The sequence below is a fragment of the Cervus canadensis genome, chromosome 7 (genome assembly GCF_019320065.1).
Source record: "Cervus canadensis isolate Bull #8, Minnesota chromosome 7, ASM1932006v1, whole genome shotgun sequence".
Taxonomy (NCBI): domain Eukaryota; kingdom Metazoa; phylum Chordata; class Mammalia; order Artiodactyla; family Cervidae; genus Cervus; species Cervus canadensis.
Window position 1 is genome coordinate 36,249,116 of NC_057392.1, and position 20,729 is coordinate 36,269,844.

Consider the following 20,729-nt stretch of genomic DNA (forward strand, 5'->3'; position numbering starts at 1 on the left):
TAAATACAAGATAGGCAAGGGCAATAGAGGCTGAGATATGAGTATGCATCTCTTGTGAGGTATGAGGAATGTTTCCAAACGTTTAATCCATTGAGCAAGGTAAGGGGTGTAAAGCAGTTATCCACAGGTTTCTCTGTCCTCCTGGAAACCTGAGAAATCCAGAGAGCAATGTAAGGGGATTGTGTGACAGATGCTATGCAGGAAGCAGGGGAGGAAAAGTCCACTCTGCGACCCAGAGCTTTTGTGAAGCATTAAGCACATCACCAAAACACCTTGACTGGTTTCTGAGACTCACCTCCAGTCTCGTTTTAATTTTCACTTTACACCAAGGCTTGAAGTCTTGGACACCTAATTTGAGAGTTCCCTTGAATATTGCCTCACAGATGACATCTTTTTTTTTTTTTCTCTTTTGGGTTTCCATATACCTATCATTTTCCATTTCCTAACCTGTTTATTCAAACTGTCTGTAATATTATCTGAATCCTTGAAAGACCACAAGACTTTCCTTCTTCATCCTGAAGGTCTTCATCACTCTTGCTCTTGTTTTGATTTACAGATCTCTAAAAAGGATGAAGTTCTCTATAAAGGCAAATCTCCACTCTGGTAAATCTTCTTTCCTTCCCTCCCTCACCACAGGCTGCATTGACCTCACCCTCTTGGAAGAGTTTGCAGAATTAGCCTCCTAGCCTGGTGGGACATGATATGATCCTTCAATAATAACAAAGACAATGATAAAGATAACAGAAAACACTCACAAAGCAGGTGAAGCACAAAGCAGGTGAAGGGAATGCATAGGGCAACAGAACTAAAACTCCAAAAGGGAAACAGGCCTGAGCAAATCACCACCCGAACTCCTTTGTTCACAAATTTATGATTTTGCTCCCAGAGAAAATTGATAGGTGATATTGTCTATAAAGAACTAGTAAATGTAAATTAACAGATATGAGGCAAATGAATGCACTGCATGATGATTTCCAGCTGAAATGATTTTTTTTTTTCCTAGAGACCAAGTTTTTGTTAAACTTAATCCTTACTCTCTTCCTTCCCCAGCAGCAGAAACATCTGGTCGGTTTTAGATTCCCCTTGGATTTCCAACTTCAAAGGGAGTTATAAAGAATAACAAATTCATGTACCAGCAGTAAAAAAAAAAAAAAAAAAACACAGAGCAGCAGGAGAGAATGGTAAAATTGTCCTTATTTGACTGCTAGTGACAGGCGCCACAGGCAGAACTAGGAGGAAAGACAAAGGCAGGCTCACAGGGTGACAACCTGAGTTCCTGGAAGAGACTGAATCTTTGGCTATACTCAAATATGCACGGGCTCTTGCAAACTCAAAGGAATTTTCTCCTTGCATAAGTGAAAAAGTATAAAGAGTTAGGAAGGTTAAAAAAAAAAGAAATGGGTTCACATGTACCTGTCACGTAGTAAGCATCAACAGAAGTTTGTTGAAAGGGTAATCAGGAGACAATTTTAAAGATTCACTTAACCTCTGAGTTTTTAACTTAATTTACAGAAAATGGTATGAGTTCTGATTCCATGAAAGGCTGGATAAGCCATCCCAGAAATAACTCAGGCTCCTAAGAATCCACTAGACCGATCATGTCCTCATAGATCAGACCTCCCAGGGTTTCCAAAAAAGTCTGCTGCTTCCTTGCTCTGGTTCCTTATTAAAGGATGGGCAGAAATCAAAGTCCTACCAGAGTGGAGGAATAGTTTGAATGAACTACTGATAACTGTAGTTGTGCCAACTTATGCTTGACATCACTTTATAGAACTGGATTTATCTTTCTCCTCTGTCATTTTCTTAGCAAAACTGAAATATACTTCTTAGAGTGTAGGTCTTGATGTAATCAGACATTAGAAAATGAGAACAATTAAAGAAAGTACAATTTTGCCATTGTAATTACCTGTTACAAATAGCCTTTCCTCTTTCCTGTTTCATGTGCATTGTGTACAACAACAATAAACATATATGATTATCCAATCAACTTGTTTGTGGATAAAGAGAGAGAAAGAGTTAAAAGCTAACGTGTCTTTAAGTAAGTAATTATAAAAGTCTTTAAACTTAGCATTCAGTGGTTATAGATCTCCACACCACAAATATATTAGGTTGATTCATAGTGAAAGCGTTAGTCACTTAGTCAAGTCTGACTCTTTGTGACTCCACGGACTGTCACCCACCAGGCTCGTCTGTCCAGGCAAGAATACTGGAGTGGGTTGCCATTTCCTTCTCCAGAGGATCTTCCTGACCCAGGGATTGAACCAGGGTCACCAGTAATTTCTGCAGGCAGATTCTTTACTGCCTGAGCCAGTGGGGTTGGTTGATTCATAGAATGGCTATCAAAAACTCAAAAGCAAATGACTTTTGATAAAAAAGTATACATCAACAGCATCTTAAGAATATTTCATAGCGTAGAATAAAATAAATAGAATCAGTTCTTTATGGAGACCAGCATGGTTTGCTAATGGAATAGTCCCCTCAAAAGCAGACTATCTCAAAGGAAGTTCTATATATCACAGACTTTGAGTAATCTCTAGTGAAGGGTAAAACAATGAAGACTTCTCAGCATTTCCAATGTAAAAGAGCTGAGCTGGCTGCAAAGTTTCTCCTTAAATATCTTTGCCTTGAATGGATTCTTCATCCTTCTCTCGCCCCTCCAGGTAAGGGAGAATCACCAAAGTTATCTCAGTAAAAGCATGCCATAATTCCCATCCTTGTGTTAACTGTGCACGATTGTATGTTATGTGTCTTATAAAATTTATCCAAAAAATATGCCAACTTCTTGAAAGATGGGTCTGATGGTATGAACAAAACAGTTTTTTTTTCCTTTTGTAACTATCTGTATTTAAGTCTAAATTAAAGTCTTGGCTTGATGGGGGCATTTGCAAAAAATTTCCTGCCCTATTTAAGTAGAATCATCCAACCATGATTTTGAACTATACTACAAGGAAGGAGGTACAGAATATGGAATACTACTTTATTTCAAGAAGAGTCATTTTATAGCAAATGTAAGAACTGAATAAACACCAGACCCCAAGGCCAAGCATAAGAAAATGCTACACACACACACCAAGAATCAAACACTATCATTAAGCATAGTAGTAATAATAATAGTATCTATTATCGTGATGAGACATTTAAGGTTCACTTGGGCATAATGAATAATATTTTAGCTAGAAAGAACTACGGGTAAACTTCCTCTTCTCTTTAACACCCAGTTTATATTCTAGGTTTATATGACATGAGCTACATAATCCAACACCACATGTAAGAGAGAATGCAGGAAAAAGTGAAAACTTATGCCTTTATTTCAGTTGTTGTGTTGGCAAAATCAACCTTAAAATAATGATGAAAAGCTAACTCTTTCCAAATATGGGTATTTTGGGTTATGGTGAAATAGTAGTAGCTTTAAAACAGTATAGTAGCTAGATCCTACCTATCTTTTCCTGGAATGCCTGCTTCAACGCCAAGCTGTCAGGTACATTCCTGACCTTTTGAGGACATTATAATGATGGTAATGCCAGGCCAGGATAAAGAAAAACAGAAACGATCAGAAGACTGAGGGGAAAAAGACATGAGATGGAAAAAAAAATAGTTTGTATTGTGACACCATCCAGTCTAGCAATTTTTACAGATGCTTTCTGTTTGCTTGAGACAGTTTACTGCTTATGTTATTTCTTCTGTTTCTTTTTTTTGCCATGTGCTTTCCTCCACCAACTTTGTTCAAAAATATTTTGTATGTGTCCATACTGCAAACCCTCATATCTTTCTAGATTTAGTGCAGTGGAGGAACTCTTTTTTTTTTTTCCTCTAAGGGTTAAGACACATTAATATTCCAGCTACTCACTTTCGAGGCCAATGGAAAATGTGCTCCTAAGATTAAATAGACCTGAGTAACACATAAATCCAGTTTATACTGATGCAGGATGGTATGCAGTTACTCACATCCTGAATCTCTGATGAGTGGAATACACCTGTTGGAACAGTCACTGACCTGCAGGTCAAAGACAGCCAGGCAGGATAAAACCTTCACCACTGGTCCTCTGCTGACAGCCTAGTTGCATGAAGCATTCGTTCTTGTGGATTTGGGTGTATAGGAGGTGGTTTAGCTATAGGAAACTGACTTGAGGCTCTTTAAATATTCTGAGGATAAACTAGAGTAATACACACAGGCACAGAGGCAATGAGCACCCTTTGTTCTGCAATCCACCATCTCCCTCTATGCTCACTTTCCCAGACATAGTGCTTTTTTTTGAAAAATTATTCATACTATTAATGTATAATTCCTCCCTTTACAGATTTCTTAAGTGCCCCCTTAGGAAGAAGCCTTTTGTTTTGGCCAATTAAAACAAACAAAAAAACCCTATAAATGTTTAAATCCGGTGTTACATTTGGTTTAAGTAGGTTCGCCATATTTATCTAGGATGTGTTGGGTGCAGCCATGCTGGACTTCTCAGTACTCAGAGGGTTATGTTCCCTTTCACCTCAAATGTGGAATTATATACAGCACAGAATATATCCAATGATGAGCGTAGTTAATGCGGCATTGATCTTGCATGTAAATCATCATCCTAAGTTTGAACCAAAGGAAAACCCCCCCAAAAGAGCTCCCCAAAAAAACTCATCCAAGAAACCTAGCCAAACTTGTAAAATATCTCTGTAGTCAACTAAATTGCCCTTTGGCTTACAAATGTGCATTAAAATGTTATGAAGCACATGTCTGTGATTTTATGATCAGTGTTTACATTTCAGAAAATATGACAATAATACTCAGAAGAAAAATGCTCCTCTATATAATGATCTGAATTGTTTTTAACATTAAAATATAGAAGGTTCTAATGGGCCTGAAATATTGATGGGTTAAATGCTATAATGACTGGGGTTTGCTTCAGAAAAACATGGAGGTAGCACAGGAAAACAATAGGCCATGGGTATAGTCACTGTGCAAGCTGGGTCATGAGTACATGGGATTCACGGCAGCGATCTGCCTACACTCATGTACTTAAAAATTTTCATAATAAACAATTTAAAAATTTATACTGATTTGAACTTTCATTTACTTATTGACTGATTCATTTACTTTTTATATATAAGATTATGGAAACAAAACATAAAGACAAAAATAAGAAAATACTTTGGACATTTAGGTTAAGTAAGCTATCCTTCTTCAGAAACAGTATATATTTATTTAAAATGATGGTTTTAAGGACTATGTAATTACATGTAGAATTCTTAGGTTAAATTTTGAAAGCAGGACATAAAATTATATGGAAAGTATGATTACAGCACATTTTAAAAAATATATCCTCAGGGGAAAATGAGAGTAAAGAAATATATCAAATGGTTATTAATGGTTGGATTTAAATTATAGAAATAATTACTTTAATTTTTCTTCATTTTACTCCAATGTGTTTCTTCAAATTATTTTTAATAAGCATGTATCATTTTAAAATGAAAATAAATATTTATTCATTAGTGGATAAGATGTGCTCTCCTTTCCGAAGGAGCTTTTCATTTACTAAAACAGAATCTACAAACACCCAGAATTGCCCTGATAGTTTAAATCTTCATACCTAGATGTCAAATACATTCATCAGATTTTATCTGATCATAGAAACATAAAGAGCTTTCTGTGTGTTGGATAGAAATAGGAGAGGAACTGGTTTCTTTGCAAGCCAGAAAGAGTGTGAAATTCAGGCCATTTTGTGATGAGATCATTTCACAATGAATGCAAAGGGAATGACTAAAGTTACCCAATGAGCCTCTCCCTTGAGTTCTAAACATTCACACTGATATGAGTTTCTTTTCGGGCAGCATAACAAGCAAAGTTTGAAGTGAGAGTAGGGAGTTACAATTTAAAGGCTTGTGCCCTTCACTGGCAAGATGGGTACCTTCAGAGAGACAGATAGCTGTACAACAGAACTAGAAACAAAAATGAAGAAGAAACAAAAATGAAGCATTCATCCTTGTGGATCTGGGTGTATACCAGGTGGTCTAGCTATGGGAAACTGACAAAACGGAGTAACACACACAGGCACAGAGGCCTATCTATTGTACAGACAGACGTACAATAGAACTAGAAACAAAGATACAGTGACATCTGTAGATTATGTGCAACAGACATGGAAAGTCTCTGCTAGAAAGTTATCTTTATTACCCAAGAGATTATTTTCCTCATCTTATGCACATTCATATAAATAGAAGTCAAGAGTATAGGTTCTAAAATTGTGGAGAATATGATGTTCATAACTAAATAGGCCTGGCCGGAGCCAGGCAGAATATATTCAGATGCCAGGCAAGTCACCCTTTCACTCTTTCCTCTCTGGTGTAATTGTCAGTGCATTTCTATGCAGGCTAATCTCTAGTACATTCAACTCTTTCAGGTTCTGTCTTGATGATGTTCTACCAATATTCTCTCAGTCCAGACCTGCACTCTCCTCCCAGCCATTGAACTCTCAAGAATTCTTGAAACTCTGAATTTTAAAACTTTACAAATTCTCACCACAAGACACATAGACATCATTTCAAACCTAGGTTCCCTTGCAGCCTTGATGTTGATCCTCTTACTTAACTGGCAATGTTGGTGATAGTGGTGAGGGTTGTTCATGTCCCTTGTGTTTGTGGGTATACACAGGAGCAATCATTGATTCACATGAAGCAAATACATTTCACATTTGTAGCATATCATCAAAAAACAGCAGGTAATTCAAAACATCATAAAATATGTTTGCAGAATTTTGTCTGCGTAAGGCAAAAACACCCAGTGTTCCACATGGAAACATCCATGCTCAGCTTCACCAAAGCACCTTCTCTGTCCACTCAGGGGACTCCTTTGGAAATAGACATATATTATCTCTGGAGAGTTTTTCAAGCAAGTCTTTTGAATACTTCCTCCCCCGTGCAGCAAAATCAGTGTAAACCGTTTGCTGAACTCTGTGACGATAGGTTCTTAAGACCATGTTTCTTATCATTCTAAATGATGGTATTTCAAATGAATAAATAGGAATTGGAACAGGTACCCTTCATCAATGTCAAAATGCTTTCTGTTCAAATTTAGCACTTGAGGTGGTGGACTCGCCACTGCTTTAGGTCTAATTCTTTCTGAGGTTGGGAGAAATATACTTGACTTCTGTGCACCTCAATATTTTGGGCCGCTGTTTAGAGATGATGAAAACATGCTTACCAGACAGCAATGTCACAAGGAATATCCAGTTAGTGATGGTGAAGCATTCTGAAATTAAAAGAATACCATTAGTGCTAGGTATTGGTAAAATGTATGACAACATGGCAATCATAGAAAATAATACATTTACTTCTCACTCAGGACACTGACATACTGACATTATATAAAAATAAAGGATGCTCCCCTTTGGGAATGAAAATACAACTGCACCCTGAGAAAGGGCTTTTGTATTTGCCTGTGTGTTTTAACTTTAAGGTTCTAACCAGTTGCAACCAGTTGTGAATGACTTGCTGCCTATTTCTGTAATTCACTGTAACTTGTGTTGAGAAAGTTATGTTTTATGGTTAATTATCCATGGTCTGTTTAAAAAAATAAATCAAACCATTGTGAACCACCAGGATTTGCAGCTCCATTTGAACTTCACTGTACTTTTGATTAAACATTTTGTAAATAAAAACAAACTGGTTTCTCCTTGTTTGGGGTTGTTTGTTACTTGTGTTCTGGATATAAATATTGCGGCAAGAGTGGTGGAACAAGCTATGGATTATTTACCCCTGGTTTCATGAGTTGTGAGTTACTGGCCTTATCCTTTTTCATGAGTATAAATAAATGTATAGCATTATATTCCAAGTCCTGTAAGACAACTAGAATGAGTGAACTGAAACCTTTTAAAACCAAAACCTTTTATGCTAAGTCACAGAGCAACAAAACAAACCCCAAATTAACATTTAAAAAGCTTCTACTGTGGAGCAACAAAATCCCCAAATATTATATAATCTGCATTTTAAAAATTGCTTCCCTAACAAGCAGCAAGTCTATCAAGAATTCCACATGGAGGTCTTTCCACTGCTTTTATAATGGAGATGCCACAGACAGTTTTACCAGAGATCACCTCCCACCCACAATATCACCATCAGAATGAAGCCCTGAAAATAACCAGAATGATAACTTGAGCCAAAATTGATTTAGAAAGATCAGGAGTTACTGTAGCTAAAGATAATGAAACATTATAAAAGGAGAATTCTGTATAAAATTTGTCATCATCCTACGACTTATATAAAGAAAAGAAGCCTAAAAAATAATTGCCTAAGGAAAATGAGTAAAGTCAAGATTCAAAAGACCCTGTGGCAGAGTATAAGAGGAGTATATTTGAGACCCATAATCATATGGCCCTAACACATCTGCATATGAAACTCAATAAGGATCCCTAAAGTACCTTGCTCAAAATTATGTTTGTTAAACGATCCAATGGTCTGTGCATCACTGACCATTAAAAAGGACCTCCAGGAAAGAAATAAAATTTCTTTCTGCAATTTGTTATTTTTTTTAAAAAAGATAGAGACAAGATAATAAGGGCTTTCTTATAAAATGGGGTGATCACCCCTGACTGAAGTTTGAAGAGCACTGTATTTGATCTCATCTGACCCCTTTATTACTATCATGGCTTACTGCTTACTTGCATAAGCACTAAGAGGGGACAGTCACTGCAGCTCACCAAAACATGGTAAAATATTCCTAAAGCAGCTACTATGTGCTGAGCACAACTAGAGTGATTCTTGTTGAAAGAGTAAGTTAGTGACTGAGGTTCTTGTTGCAACATTTAAAAATATCTATTACTATTGCCAATAGCAAAGAGAAGCCAGGTTAAAAGAGTTGTGAAGGACTTCTGAAAAATTAGAAGTTTAAATCTTGCCCTATCTTCCTGTATGCCTGGAAATAGAAAGTTTAGGCTTGTCAACCCTTCCTAGGCCTGGATCCCATACTGCAGAAGAAAAACTAGAAGTAGCTTACAAGTTCCCAGGGCCGTGGTTACAACCAAAAAAGAGTGCAGTTCAGAAGCAGCTGGAATTCATGGGGCATTGAAAGGTCAATTTTGCCCTAAGTATGGTTTAGAGAGTGCAAAAATTGACTGAGAGGGAATTGAAAGTTATTCTGATAAACTGAGGCAGGAAAAAGTCCAAAGATGTTTTACTCAAAGACGTTTTCCCTACTCTTTTGATAACCAGATAGCTCCAAATATTTTTGACAATCAAGAAAATGCTCCTCCATAAAGGAATAAGGTTTCTTTTAAATTCAAGCAAACCCATTTGAAAATCAGGGTATTCTAAATGATTCCCTGTATACAGAACTGTAGACCAAAACTAAGTGCTTGGCTACAGATGATTAATCATGCTAAAATTACATTATAAAGAAACATTTTACATGGTGCAGTATTCAATTTGATAATCAAGTACACACATACAAAACTGCCTATTGGAATCCACACTTAGCTACAATTGAGAAAACCACAATTCAAAAAGATTCACGCACCCCAATGTTCATAGCAGCACTATTTACAATAGCCAAGGCATGGAAACAATCTAAATGTCCATTGACAGATGAATGGATAAAGGTTTGGTATATTTATACAATGAAATACAACTCAGTCATAAAAAGAATGAAATAATGCCTTTTGCAGCAACACGGATGGACCTAGAGATTATCATAGTAAGTGAAGTAAGCCAGACTGAAAAAGTACAGATATCATATGATATCACTTATATGTAGAATCTTAAAAAAAAAAATACAGATGAGTTTATATTCAAAACAGAAATAGATGCAAAGACATAGAAAATAAACATGGTTACCAAAGGGGAAAAGGGGAAAGGGATAAATTAGGATTTGGGGATTAACATATATATATATTTATATATATAACTAATATGTATATATATATATATATATATATATATATATATATATATAATAGATAACCAACAAGGATCTACTGTACAGAAACAGGCAACTATACTCAATATTTTATAGTAATATATAAGAGAAAAGAGAAAATAATCTAAAAGAGAAAAGAATCTTAAAAAGAATTATATATAACTAAATCACTTTACTATATAACTGAAACTAACACAACACTGTAGCTCAGCTATACATTAATAAAAAAGATAAAAATATGAAGGACACAGAGAAGATATATGTGTAAATATATATGTGAATATCTTGCTTAAAGACTAGAATATTGTGACCAATTTTCATTATGTTTACACAAACAAATCTGTCTGAATTATAGATTCTTTCAAGGAAAAAAATCTGAAAGGAAATGTATTTACAAAATACTTTAAAAACATATGCTAGCTTAGTCATTATTCATATTCAGACAACAAAAGATGTGCCCATGTCATCACACATACAGAGATACTACAACCCCAGTGATCTTGATCATTCAGTTGTTACAACAGTGAACCACATGTTTAGATAATGAAACCTGAAAAACCAGACAAAACTCTCCTGGCTTTGATTTTTATCTTTATGCACCAGGCTTTTCCATACAAAAGGAATCCAAAATTCAATAGCTAACATATAAGAGAAAGTCAAACAAACTAGGAAATAGCCTGAATCTTTTATAAAAAGTAGAGAAAAATCTACCTCCTTCTAGTAAATCAAATGAACCAATTCCATACAGCCTTACCATCCAGAAGTAAAGTATGATCTAAAGGAATGATACTGATCCCAAATACACAGTGATCAAAAGCTTCAGTAGTTTCTACTCAGCTCCATCCTCTCTCCGCCTGGTTTCACCTACCCTGATTGCATTAAAAACCCTCAGAATTACTAGCACACTACTCCTTACATACCTGATCTTACTTTCCTCTAGCATAAACCTCAGAGTGCCTAACGCTGTGCTCTCTAGCATTTTGCATCCATTTTAAGACCATTTGATAGGCAGAAGCTGAAAGGGAAGACCAAAACAAACTTCCAAAGACCTCTAACCTCCCTCATCAGACAAACGTCTGGTACCCAGAGGACATCAGCCAGTTAAGGGAAACAAACTATTGTAACAGGGAAGGAAGACTAATCAACCTCATACAAATCTCACCATGTTCCCATTTGGGAAGGGAGTCACTCCAGTGAAAAAGTAGGGGGTGTAAGAAAGAAGTGAAGAACTACAAAGTAAAAAAAAAACAAAACAAAAAACTTTTATTATACATTGGAGACTTAAAGGCAGTGCAATGAACCCAAAGGTGTTTCAGGGAATAGTGAGACAGAAAGTTTGAGAATTCCAGAAACTACAAGTTCTTAAATGGATCTGTTGCTTAAGGGATGAATTCTGTAGGGAGTTTGAATCAAGTGTCTGCTGTAGCATCTAGATGTTTTCTCTTTCATTAAGACTTTGGGGTTTGAATATACTTTGTCATGAGAAAAAAAACTGTAGGGCTTTATCCATCCCTCAAAGTAAAAAGCAAGAGAAAGACAGGGTTTATATAACCAGCTTTTTACATAAATATTACATCAGGATACATTTCAAATGAAAACACACACATACACACACACAGCTGTCTTCCTTATCCTTTCTATTTTAAAATTCATTTCTTACTTTAAATGTTGTTGATTTTTCACAAAATAAGTAAAAACCAAGTCAGCATTAAACACCTCAGAATAATTTTAGTCTTATGTTACCTGGAAAATTTACCACATCGTGGAGGTTCACAAAATCTTGTTTTAAAGCCAGTGAAGGCACTGACAATTATGGGATGTTTTGTTGCAGCTCAGGGCAACTAGAAATGTTCATGAATGTTAGCTAACTCCCCTCTCAACAGTCTGAAAAAAGGGGAAAAAAAAACTGTAAGTTTTCCCCATCTGTTATTTCCTTTTTTTTTCTTTTTGGCTGTGGAAAAGTAAAATTATGCAAGAGCTTTTGAATGTAAAGGCTGTGTGTGCTTTTTCCCTTTTTGTCTCTGTGTACCGGTTATGCGATGTTGCGTAACTGAGTACAGAGTAGGCGGTTAGCGTTTACTATTGATTTACACTATGCCATCTAATGAATTCAGAACACTAAAAAGAAAGGAGCAGGAAGGCAGGGAAGAAAAAAGAGGAAGAGAGAAACAGGGAGAGGAAAAAAAAGACCAAACAGAGGGGAGAGAGTAAGACTCAATTAGAGAAACAATTCTAATATCTGGAATAGTTTCATTCTTATTCCCTTTAGCTCTGATTTTCAGTTATTGTTCAGGTCTCAGAAAAACGGATTTGAGTTAGTGACCCCAATATTCTGATCTTATTTCTAATGAGGATTACTGGCAGGAGAGTGTCTGAAAGTACTAATGTGTAAAATCACTTGAAAGCAATTCCACTACACTGTCAGCCTTCTCCATATGCTCCTGTTGTCATTCTCTCGATACCTTTGGGAATCCATACCTGTGCTAGCCAAAGCTATGGTCTAACTAGTTTACCTAAGAGCAAATATCATTTGAAAAACACACAGAGATATCACCAGGGCAAAGAGAAATATCTTCAATTTTACCCTTCCCCTTTAAAAATGCATGAAGAATGCATATGGAAATCTTTGAATAGATCACTATTTTACTTTGGAAGGACGTATAAGTGAAAGTCGCTCAGTCGTGTCCGACCAACTCTCTGTGACCCCATAGACTATACAGTCCATGGAATTCTCCAGGCAAGAATACTGCAGCAGGTAGCTGTTCCCTTCTCCAGGGGATCTTCCCAACCCAGGGATCGAACCCAGGTCTCCTGCATTGCAGGCGGATTCTTTACCAGCTCAGCCACCAAGCTGAGCCACCAGCTGAGCCACCAAGGAAGCCCTGGAAGAAAGTATATACACATTATCTGACTAAACAGAACAGCCCAATATAGGGCAATGAAAGAGAAACGGTCAATGAGAAAAGATTCTAAACTGATGAAGATGCTTATAAGAGAAATTTCAATAATTTCTAATATTGTGCTTATGGAGAGCGCCTAAAATTAACTTTTAATCTGGATGACTACAGACAGCTCCAGTCCTCTGAGCCTGTCTGATGCTTCTTGTGCCACATAATGAGTTCCCAGAGCTGAGGCTAGAAAGTATGGGTGAAGTTGACTGTGCTGCTAGGCACAGGACCATCCTGTACCTGAGTGCCCTCCTATGGCTGAGGACAATCACTAAAGTGATAAAAAGAAATAGAAATTCTCTTTATTAGCAGCCAGTTAGAGAGCAAGGCAGGAAGCCTGTACCCTTTTTGAATGTGTTTGTAAATGGTGACTAGAAAAAAAATCACCAGAGGTCACCTAAAGGAAAGAACAAGAGTTTGAGGTTACATTTCTGATCTTCCAAAGTTAACTTTTCTCCCATTTCAGCTTAGGAAATAAAAATAGATGCCTACTCCATCCATTTTTCAAGGATGATTCAATGACTGGCAGCCATGTGCCCACAGTTTATACCTAGCACCTAGCACAGTGCTCGGCACATTCTCTATGTTCAGCAATACTTGTTGAAACAGTAAAATGATTACGGAAGAAGCGGCTCGGTAGGAATAGTATAGTAGAAAAGCTTCAGAAAATATATGCCAAAGATTTACAGGAAATCTTAGGCTGTGCTTAGACTGTAGACACAAAATAATGATGTAGATAAAGTGTCAAACAGTTATTTGGGGATCAGCTGACTTTATTTCATTTTATTAGAAACAAAGCTTAACAAAATTGTAATACTAGTAATATCAGCAAAGTTTTGTGTTCATTTCCACCATCCCTTCGGACTATTTTTCATTTCAGTCTTGAGCACAGAAAAATCCATTTTAATTTCCATGGACACATTCTAAAGGAAAAGTCATGGGATAGCAACATAATTCATCTTTTAAAAAATCCTGAGAAGAATGTAGCCATTTAGTAATGGGGGAAAATATAGCTTTTTGTTGAAGGGCAAGGCAGGTTGAGTTTTGATTAGGTTATGCAAATTTAAATTAATAGAAAGGCAACCAAGAATGTACTGATTTCCATTTTCTTGGTTACACAGGAGTTTTAAATTTCTGGATTAGAAAGTCAGAAATGCCATCTTTCAGCTAATTGGTGAATAAGACCTTTAGAGAAAGAGTTGCAAGTATAATATTCCAGTTGAAGATTTAACTTAAAGTGTGTTTGGCAATGGTAGCCATAGTACTTTTTATAAAGTGGAGCTACCTTCTTGTTAACTCATCTGGGACTAAGCATGTACAAATCAGTAAAAACTTCCAAAAGGTTTTTTTTTTTTTGATCATTAGTATGATCTAATCTAATTCAGAACTTCCTTCAACAAGCATCCAAGCAGCAGGTCAACAAGATCATTCCATGTGCTGTTTCATTTCATGGATTCTTAAAAGTGGATGAGAATATGCCTGTACCCCTTACTTTGTATGTGAAGATTATGAAGCTCAGAAGATAATTTTCTCAGGAGTTTATATTTTGAGACAGAGCTGAGACTTGTACCTAAGGTTCACAGTTCATTTCTCCACAGGACAGAGTAAGTCAAAGTTGCATAAAGTGAATCTTATTTTAAATGCTATAAGGAGAGATTTCAAATGTTTTTTTATAAGATAAAGACTGCTTACATTATGTAAAATGTTCCCCTCAAAGCTATCTTATAATTTTCCATCTTTAACCTGAGTCTCCTCTTCCTCCTCTTTTTCTTCCTCCTTATTCTTTAGACCTTTGGATTGAGTCTCTCTTACTCTGTTTCTCACTCATTTATCTCTATACCCGGCTTTACCTGGTGACTCAGATGGTAAAGAATCTGCCTGCAATGCAGGAGCCCTGGCTTCAATTCCTGAGTTGGGAAGATCTCCTGGAGAAGGAAATGGCTACCCACTCCAGTCTTCTTGCCTGGAGAATTCCACAGACAAAGGAGCCTGGTGGGCTACAATCCATGCAGCCGCAAAGAGTCAGACGCGACTGAGTGACTAACACACTGGCTTTAAATTCTTCCCCTTTTCTCACTTTTTATCTGCTTCTACGTTTATTTATTAGTCTTCTTCATAAAAATAATTTCTTTTTTTAAATGTGTTTTGAGAGTCTCAGAAATTTTAAAGGAAGAAAAGGTTTGGATTTAGCACTATATAAAAAATAGGTATTTGGTATACATTTAAATGTTTTAAAAACTAAAACAAGGTGCTGACAACCTGAGGGTAAACTACAGCTGTAGGCTCTGCCTGTGTTACAGCTGTCTAGACCTCCAAACTGCCGGGGAGGAAACTGGGCCTTGTGTTACAGGAATCTCATCCAAGATAGAGAGCAAAGGCTCACAATCTCCAGACACGACCACTCATTTTTCTACCACATCAGGTCACCTTTCTGTTTCCTTTTCTTTCTTTTTATTCCACAGTCACAACTATTTTGAGACTGATTGTGGCATAGCAGGAAGAGATCTAGAGAAATCCTAGTGACTTAATGTGGTTTAATGACATTGGCCAAACTCTCAATGCCAAAAAAAGACAGAGAGCTGCATACTAAATCTGCAGTTACACAGAAAGTGAAGTCTGAGGAGGTTCAAAGTGAGCTTAGATCCGATAAAGAGATCTCTGTATAACAGGGACATTGCTGCAAGAATCATTTAGATTGTGTCACTGTTTCCTTTATAAAGCTTAACTCCTGTGGGCTTTACAATTCAGTTAAAATGATTGGCTCTAGGCTGAAATGAAGCTCTAGATATCTTAGAGTGGGAGGTGTTTTTGTTTTTTTGTTTTTTTCTCCCTGCTTATTCCTTAACAAAGAAGGTATACAGCAACTATTTAGCCATTTCAATGACATCTCTAATACTTTGGCCACCTGATGCAAAAGAGCCAACTCATTGGAAAAGACCTGATGCTGGGAAAGATAGAGGGCAAAAGGAGTAGGAGGCAACAGAGAATGAGACGGTTGGATGGTATCACCAAATCAATGGACATGAACTTGAGCAAACTCTGGGAAATAGTGAAGGAGAGGGAAGTCTGGCATGCTGCAGTCCATGGGGTTGCAAAGAGTTGGACATGACTGAGCAACTGAACAATAACAATGCCATCTGGATTCTGACTGCACATGCATGTGTGTTAAGTCACTTCAGTTGTGTCTGCCTCTTTGTGACCCCATGGATCATGGCCTACCAGGCTGCTGTGTCCATGGGATTCTCCAGGCAAGAATGCTGGAGTGGGTTGCCATTTCCTCCTCCAGAGTTCTTCCCAACCCAGGGATCGAACTCGCATCTCAAGCTTCCTGCATTGGCAGGCATGTGCTTTACCACTTGTGCCACCTGGGAAGCCCTTTCTGGTCGCACACCTCGCCCTAAAAGAGTAGGTGCTAATCAAGGAGACTAATCTACACTGAGCAAAAGTGAGTAACATCCACTGTGGAAAGAAGGATATGAAGTTGGTACAAGGATGGGCAATAAGTGGATGTTTTATTATTTCAAAAGACTTAATGTACATCACTTGGATAGATATTTCATTACACTTTATTGATATGAATAGGATTCTGGCAATACTTTGGTAAAAGTCTACCATTTCTATTTGTTGACTAGAAAATATTACAATTACAGGAGGCAGAAATTCCTGGTGGTTTCCTTAGATCTCCTTCTTTGTAAGCCCATTACCAGGGTAGCTATAATAATCAATAATTTTTTAAATGCCTTATTCTTATGTCTTTAGCATTGGTTAATGTCTATAGCATGATGCTAGCCACAATGGTGAGAAGGGTTAGGAGGAGGAAGTCCCAGACAGAAGTTAAAATTAAAAGGCCAGAAGCAAACTAGCATTTACTGAATACATATTATGTGCTACATCCTTCCATGATATCATTCATTTAATACAAATCCCCTGTGAATTAAGACTGGCCTAAGTTTCATAGATTAGCAACCTAGTTACAGAGCTGTTAGCTTAATTTGCTTAAGGACACAGCTAATTAAAAAGTTGTGGTGAGGAGAGTTAGGACATATTGGACTCCCATAGTGGTTCATAGGTAGTGTAATGTACCACAAGGCCAGGAACAGAATATGAAGCCATCTAACCAAAAAAAAATTCTCTACACCAATGATGAGAACCACCAAAAGTCCCAAGTAGGGGGTGGGAAGGATAAATGACTCCTAAAAAAAAATAGAATCTAGCTTTGCTCTCGGCTATGACAAATCCTTGTTTTCCAAATTCATATCTGGAAAATGTTCCTTATCAAAGGTAAAGAAATGCACAATTTCTCAGGAATCTTTCAATCACACCAGCTATTTGAGTGTTTCTAAAAATTCCTTTAAAGATTTATACTGAATAAAGGTAAAAAATATAATAAAATTTGACTAAAATTTGATGATTAGCATATTAACAATTGATTGTATCTATGTATGTATATTTGTGTCTACGTGTATTACATACATTTTTTCTTTATGCCAAAGCTTATGATAATTATTGTACTATGAAGTACTTGACAGAGTCTAAACAATGGATCTGTTAAGCCAGGAGGAAAGGAATGAAACAAAGAATAAGTAAAGGAGAAGCATGTGTGTGTGTGTGTGTGTGTGTGTGTGTGTGCATGTGTATGTATGTGTATACATAATTTTCCTCAGAATTTTAGTCCAAAAATATTTAAGCTAAATAAGCCATAATGCTGTAAGTCTACATTGTGTATACATGTTTGTGTGCATACATTTTTTCACTCCTTGCCAAAATTTTAATTACTATAAAGTACTTGACAAAATCTAAACAAAATCTGAATATGTTAGGCCAGGACAAAGGGAAAGAAGCAAAGAACAAGAAAAATGGAATGTGTGTGTGTGTATGTGTGTGTGTGTGTAGACAAAAAGTTTTACTATGTTAATCTGGCAAACAGTTATTTTTCAAAAGTCTGCTTTTCTATAGTGAATCTTTTATATGTAGACATATTATTTTATACTACTCATAAATAAACACTTGTTGAAAATAACATTAGAACACATCAAGTAAGTAAGAGCAGTTTTGGAAAGTCTATAGTTTGAAGTACTATTGAGTTTACCAACTTTATACATTGCTAGGAAGTATTCTTTCAAAATAATTAATAAAATGGAGAGTATGCTCCATTTTTCACACACTACAGGTTTTTGGAATGAATTTTTCACAACTGTATTAGTGTGTGTGTGTGTGTGTGTGTGTGACATATTATTCTCAGGACCTCTGGGACATTTTTCTTAATAATTTTTTTTTAACAGCTCAGCTTTTTATTGAATGTGTTACTAAAGAGTTTTAGTCAAAAAGATCAAAGCCCGTGTCATCATCAGACTCTTCAGATTCTTCTTTCTTTGCTTTTACTTTCTCCTCCTCAGCTGGGGCAGCAATGGTGGATGGGGCAGGACCTCCTGCTGGTGCAGCACCAGCTGCCGGGGCAGGTCCACCAGCCCCCACATAGCAGATGAGGCTCCTGATGTTGACATCGGCCAAAGCCTTTGCAAACAAACCTGGCCATAAAGGCTCAACATTTACACCGGCTGCTTTAATGAGGGTATTGATCTTATCCTCCATGACCGTCACCTCATCATCGTGCAGAATGAGGGCAGAATAGATGCAAGCGAGCTCTGAGACAGAGGCCATGGTGTGGGTGAGTGCTAGGTAGGGGATGCTGGGTGCGGTGCTAGTCACCGGATGAAGTGAGGGCCTCACCCCAAAACGGCCTTAGCTTCCTTGGAAGAACCGAGCACCTTAGTGGCAGCGGAGGAAAGACTTAATAAATTTTTAAAGTCAAAATTTGGTAAGGAAGTTAAAGTAATAGCAGCAAAACAGGTCTGAAAGGAAGAATGAACAGTTCTTAGGCAGCGCTAATTTATTTCTCAAGTTTTAATGAGTCCTTGCTCTGTCCTTCCCTCCTCTTCTTGCTCAAGTCTGAATGTGTTTGAGAGCAAATAGGAAGAAACAGTAGCTTCTGGCTTCAAAGAAGCACAAAAGAGGCGAGAACTAGATCACCTCCTGGGCTCCCATTTCCTTCCTTTATAAGAAAAAGCAATAGTAAAATGATCAACAGGAAAAGCGATGACAAGGACTTTGACAGTTCTGTGGTGTGAGGCAAAAGCAGGATTTGCATCTGCATAATTTCAGGGACTTTCTTCAAAATTGAGGTCCTCTGGATATTCTTATAATAATGCTGAAAAAGTGACATGATCTGTTGTGGAAATAGGTGAGATTTATGGGAAAGAGGAGGCACTCTTTATTTTCATATGGTATTTAAACTCATGATCAAGATGTAACTTTCAACATTAAAGAAAATTACCCAGTTAACTCGAACCTACTCAAAATAACTCACAGTACCCTCCCCACTAAAACAAAACAAAATAAAGCAAAACTCGCAACCAGTTATTTTGACTGGTGCAAACAGTGACATGAAAGTAACAGATGGAAGCCCAGTTTTACTCACACAACATACTCACTAAACACAATCACACGCAGTCCCATGAAAATAACTTAACAATGGTGACTATGGCCTTATGCTTCAAAATATCTCTTTTAGGTGAGTTTCCTTAAAGACTTCAGGGGGCTTGTGAAAAATAACATAGAATGAAACTAACTCATCTGTCCATACCTTGAAACGGGAAAGAGCTGCCAATCACAGCCTACAAAGAGGAATCTTGTCACCTTTGTCAAGTCCTTTCTGAGGACTGGAACAGGTGTTCTTTTCTTATGCATTATTTTTTTTGTTGTCTGGTAGTATTTTTAGGAAGGGTGATGATATATCTGTACTTTTAAAAACACCACATTACATAGCATCTAAAAACTTTCATAAATCAAATAATTAAAAGTAACAAATCTTCCTGCTAATTGCTCCTCAAAGTTGAAAGAAAGGTTATTTTCTTACCTTACACCATGCCTTCTGATCTGACAGTGTCATTCAATGGATAATTTCAATGTCAGTTACTGATTTTCACCTCTTTTATTACAGAGACTTCCAGCAATAATGAAATGGTGCTGATCTGCTTGCGTTCATTCTATATAAGGTCTATATTTATATACTTTGCTTCTATTTAGATCTATATTTATCTGCTTTATCTGCCTACAGTGCATCTGTTTCTCATACACACAGACATATATTTATATATATACACACATACTGTATATATATATATAGGTTATATATAAACACACATACCCACAAAAATGTATGAATGTATGCTAGTGTGCTTATTTCAACAAGCATGCAGGTGCATAAATACTCAGACACATGACAAATACACAAAGAACATAAATGTACATGTAAACAGAGTTGCACGGCGAGAAGGATACCTCAACAACAGGTCTGTCTCGATACTTGGCTCTTGGCCTCTGAGGTTTTACACACTCTGAGTGACAGCTATGTTCAACTCTGGGAAGAAGAAAAGTCTTCAGAAGGAAAAACTGTATAACTAAGTAGAGAGCATTCATTCTGATTTATTCAATTTTAAGATGAGGAAACAGACACTGTGAGGCTAAGAGCAAAGATTTTACAGCTTTTTAGTGGCAGAGCTGGAAACAGAACTGGGGTCTCTGCCTTCTAGACACTCTTTTATTATTCCGAATGGAAACAATGAAAACATTTTGATCAAACCCAATATCATCTTCTAATTTCCACTCTTTTCTAGTTTCCCCTTTCCTTGCTGCATAAAATCTAAGCAACCAACATTCACTGAGGGTCAGGCACTGTACCACTCTACCAAATGTGCTATTTCATTTAATCTGCACAATATCTCTATAAAATGGGTATTATTATTCATGTTCATCTTACAGATAAAAAGAAACTGAGGCTTGGTGGGTTAAATAACTCATTCAAAGTGACACAGCTCATAAGAAAAAGA

At 36.8% G+C, this 20,729-nt stretch overlaps 2 protein-coding genes across 31 annotated transcripts in view; both read right to left on the reverse strand.

Moving 5' to 3' along the window:
* Positions 1-20,729, reverse strand: part of ZBTB20 (zinc finger and BTB domain containing 20) — an 846,256-nt gene that overhangs the window by 360,368 nt on the left and 465,159 nt on the right. For all 30 annotated transcript variants that reach the window (XM_043474915.1, XM_043474934.1, XM_043474916.1 and 27 more), the window contains one exon: positions 7,184-7,231. The gene's annotated coding sequence lies outside the window, so the exon portion shown is untranslated. The remainder of the gene's footprint in view (positions 1-7,183; positions 7,232-20,729) is intronic.
* On the reverse strand, positions 18,109-19,340 carry LOC122445569 (60S acidic ribosomal protein P1-like). The gene has a single exon (XM_043474961.1). The coding sequence runs from the start codon at positions 18,499-18,501 to the stop codon at positions 18,157-18,159; it is 345 nt and encodes a 114-aa protein (XP_043330896.1). The 5' UTR covers positions 18,502-19,340; the 3' UTR covers positions 18,109-18,156.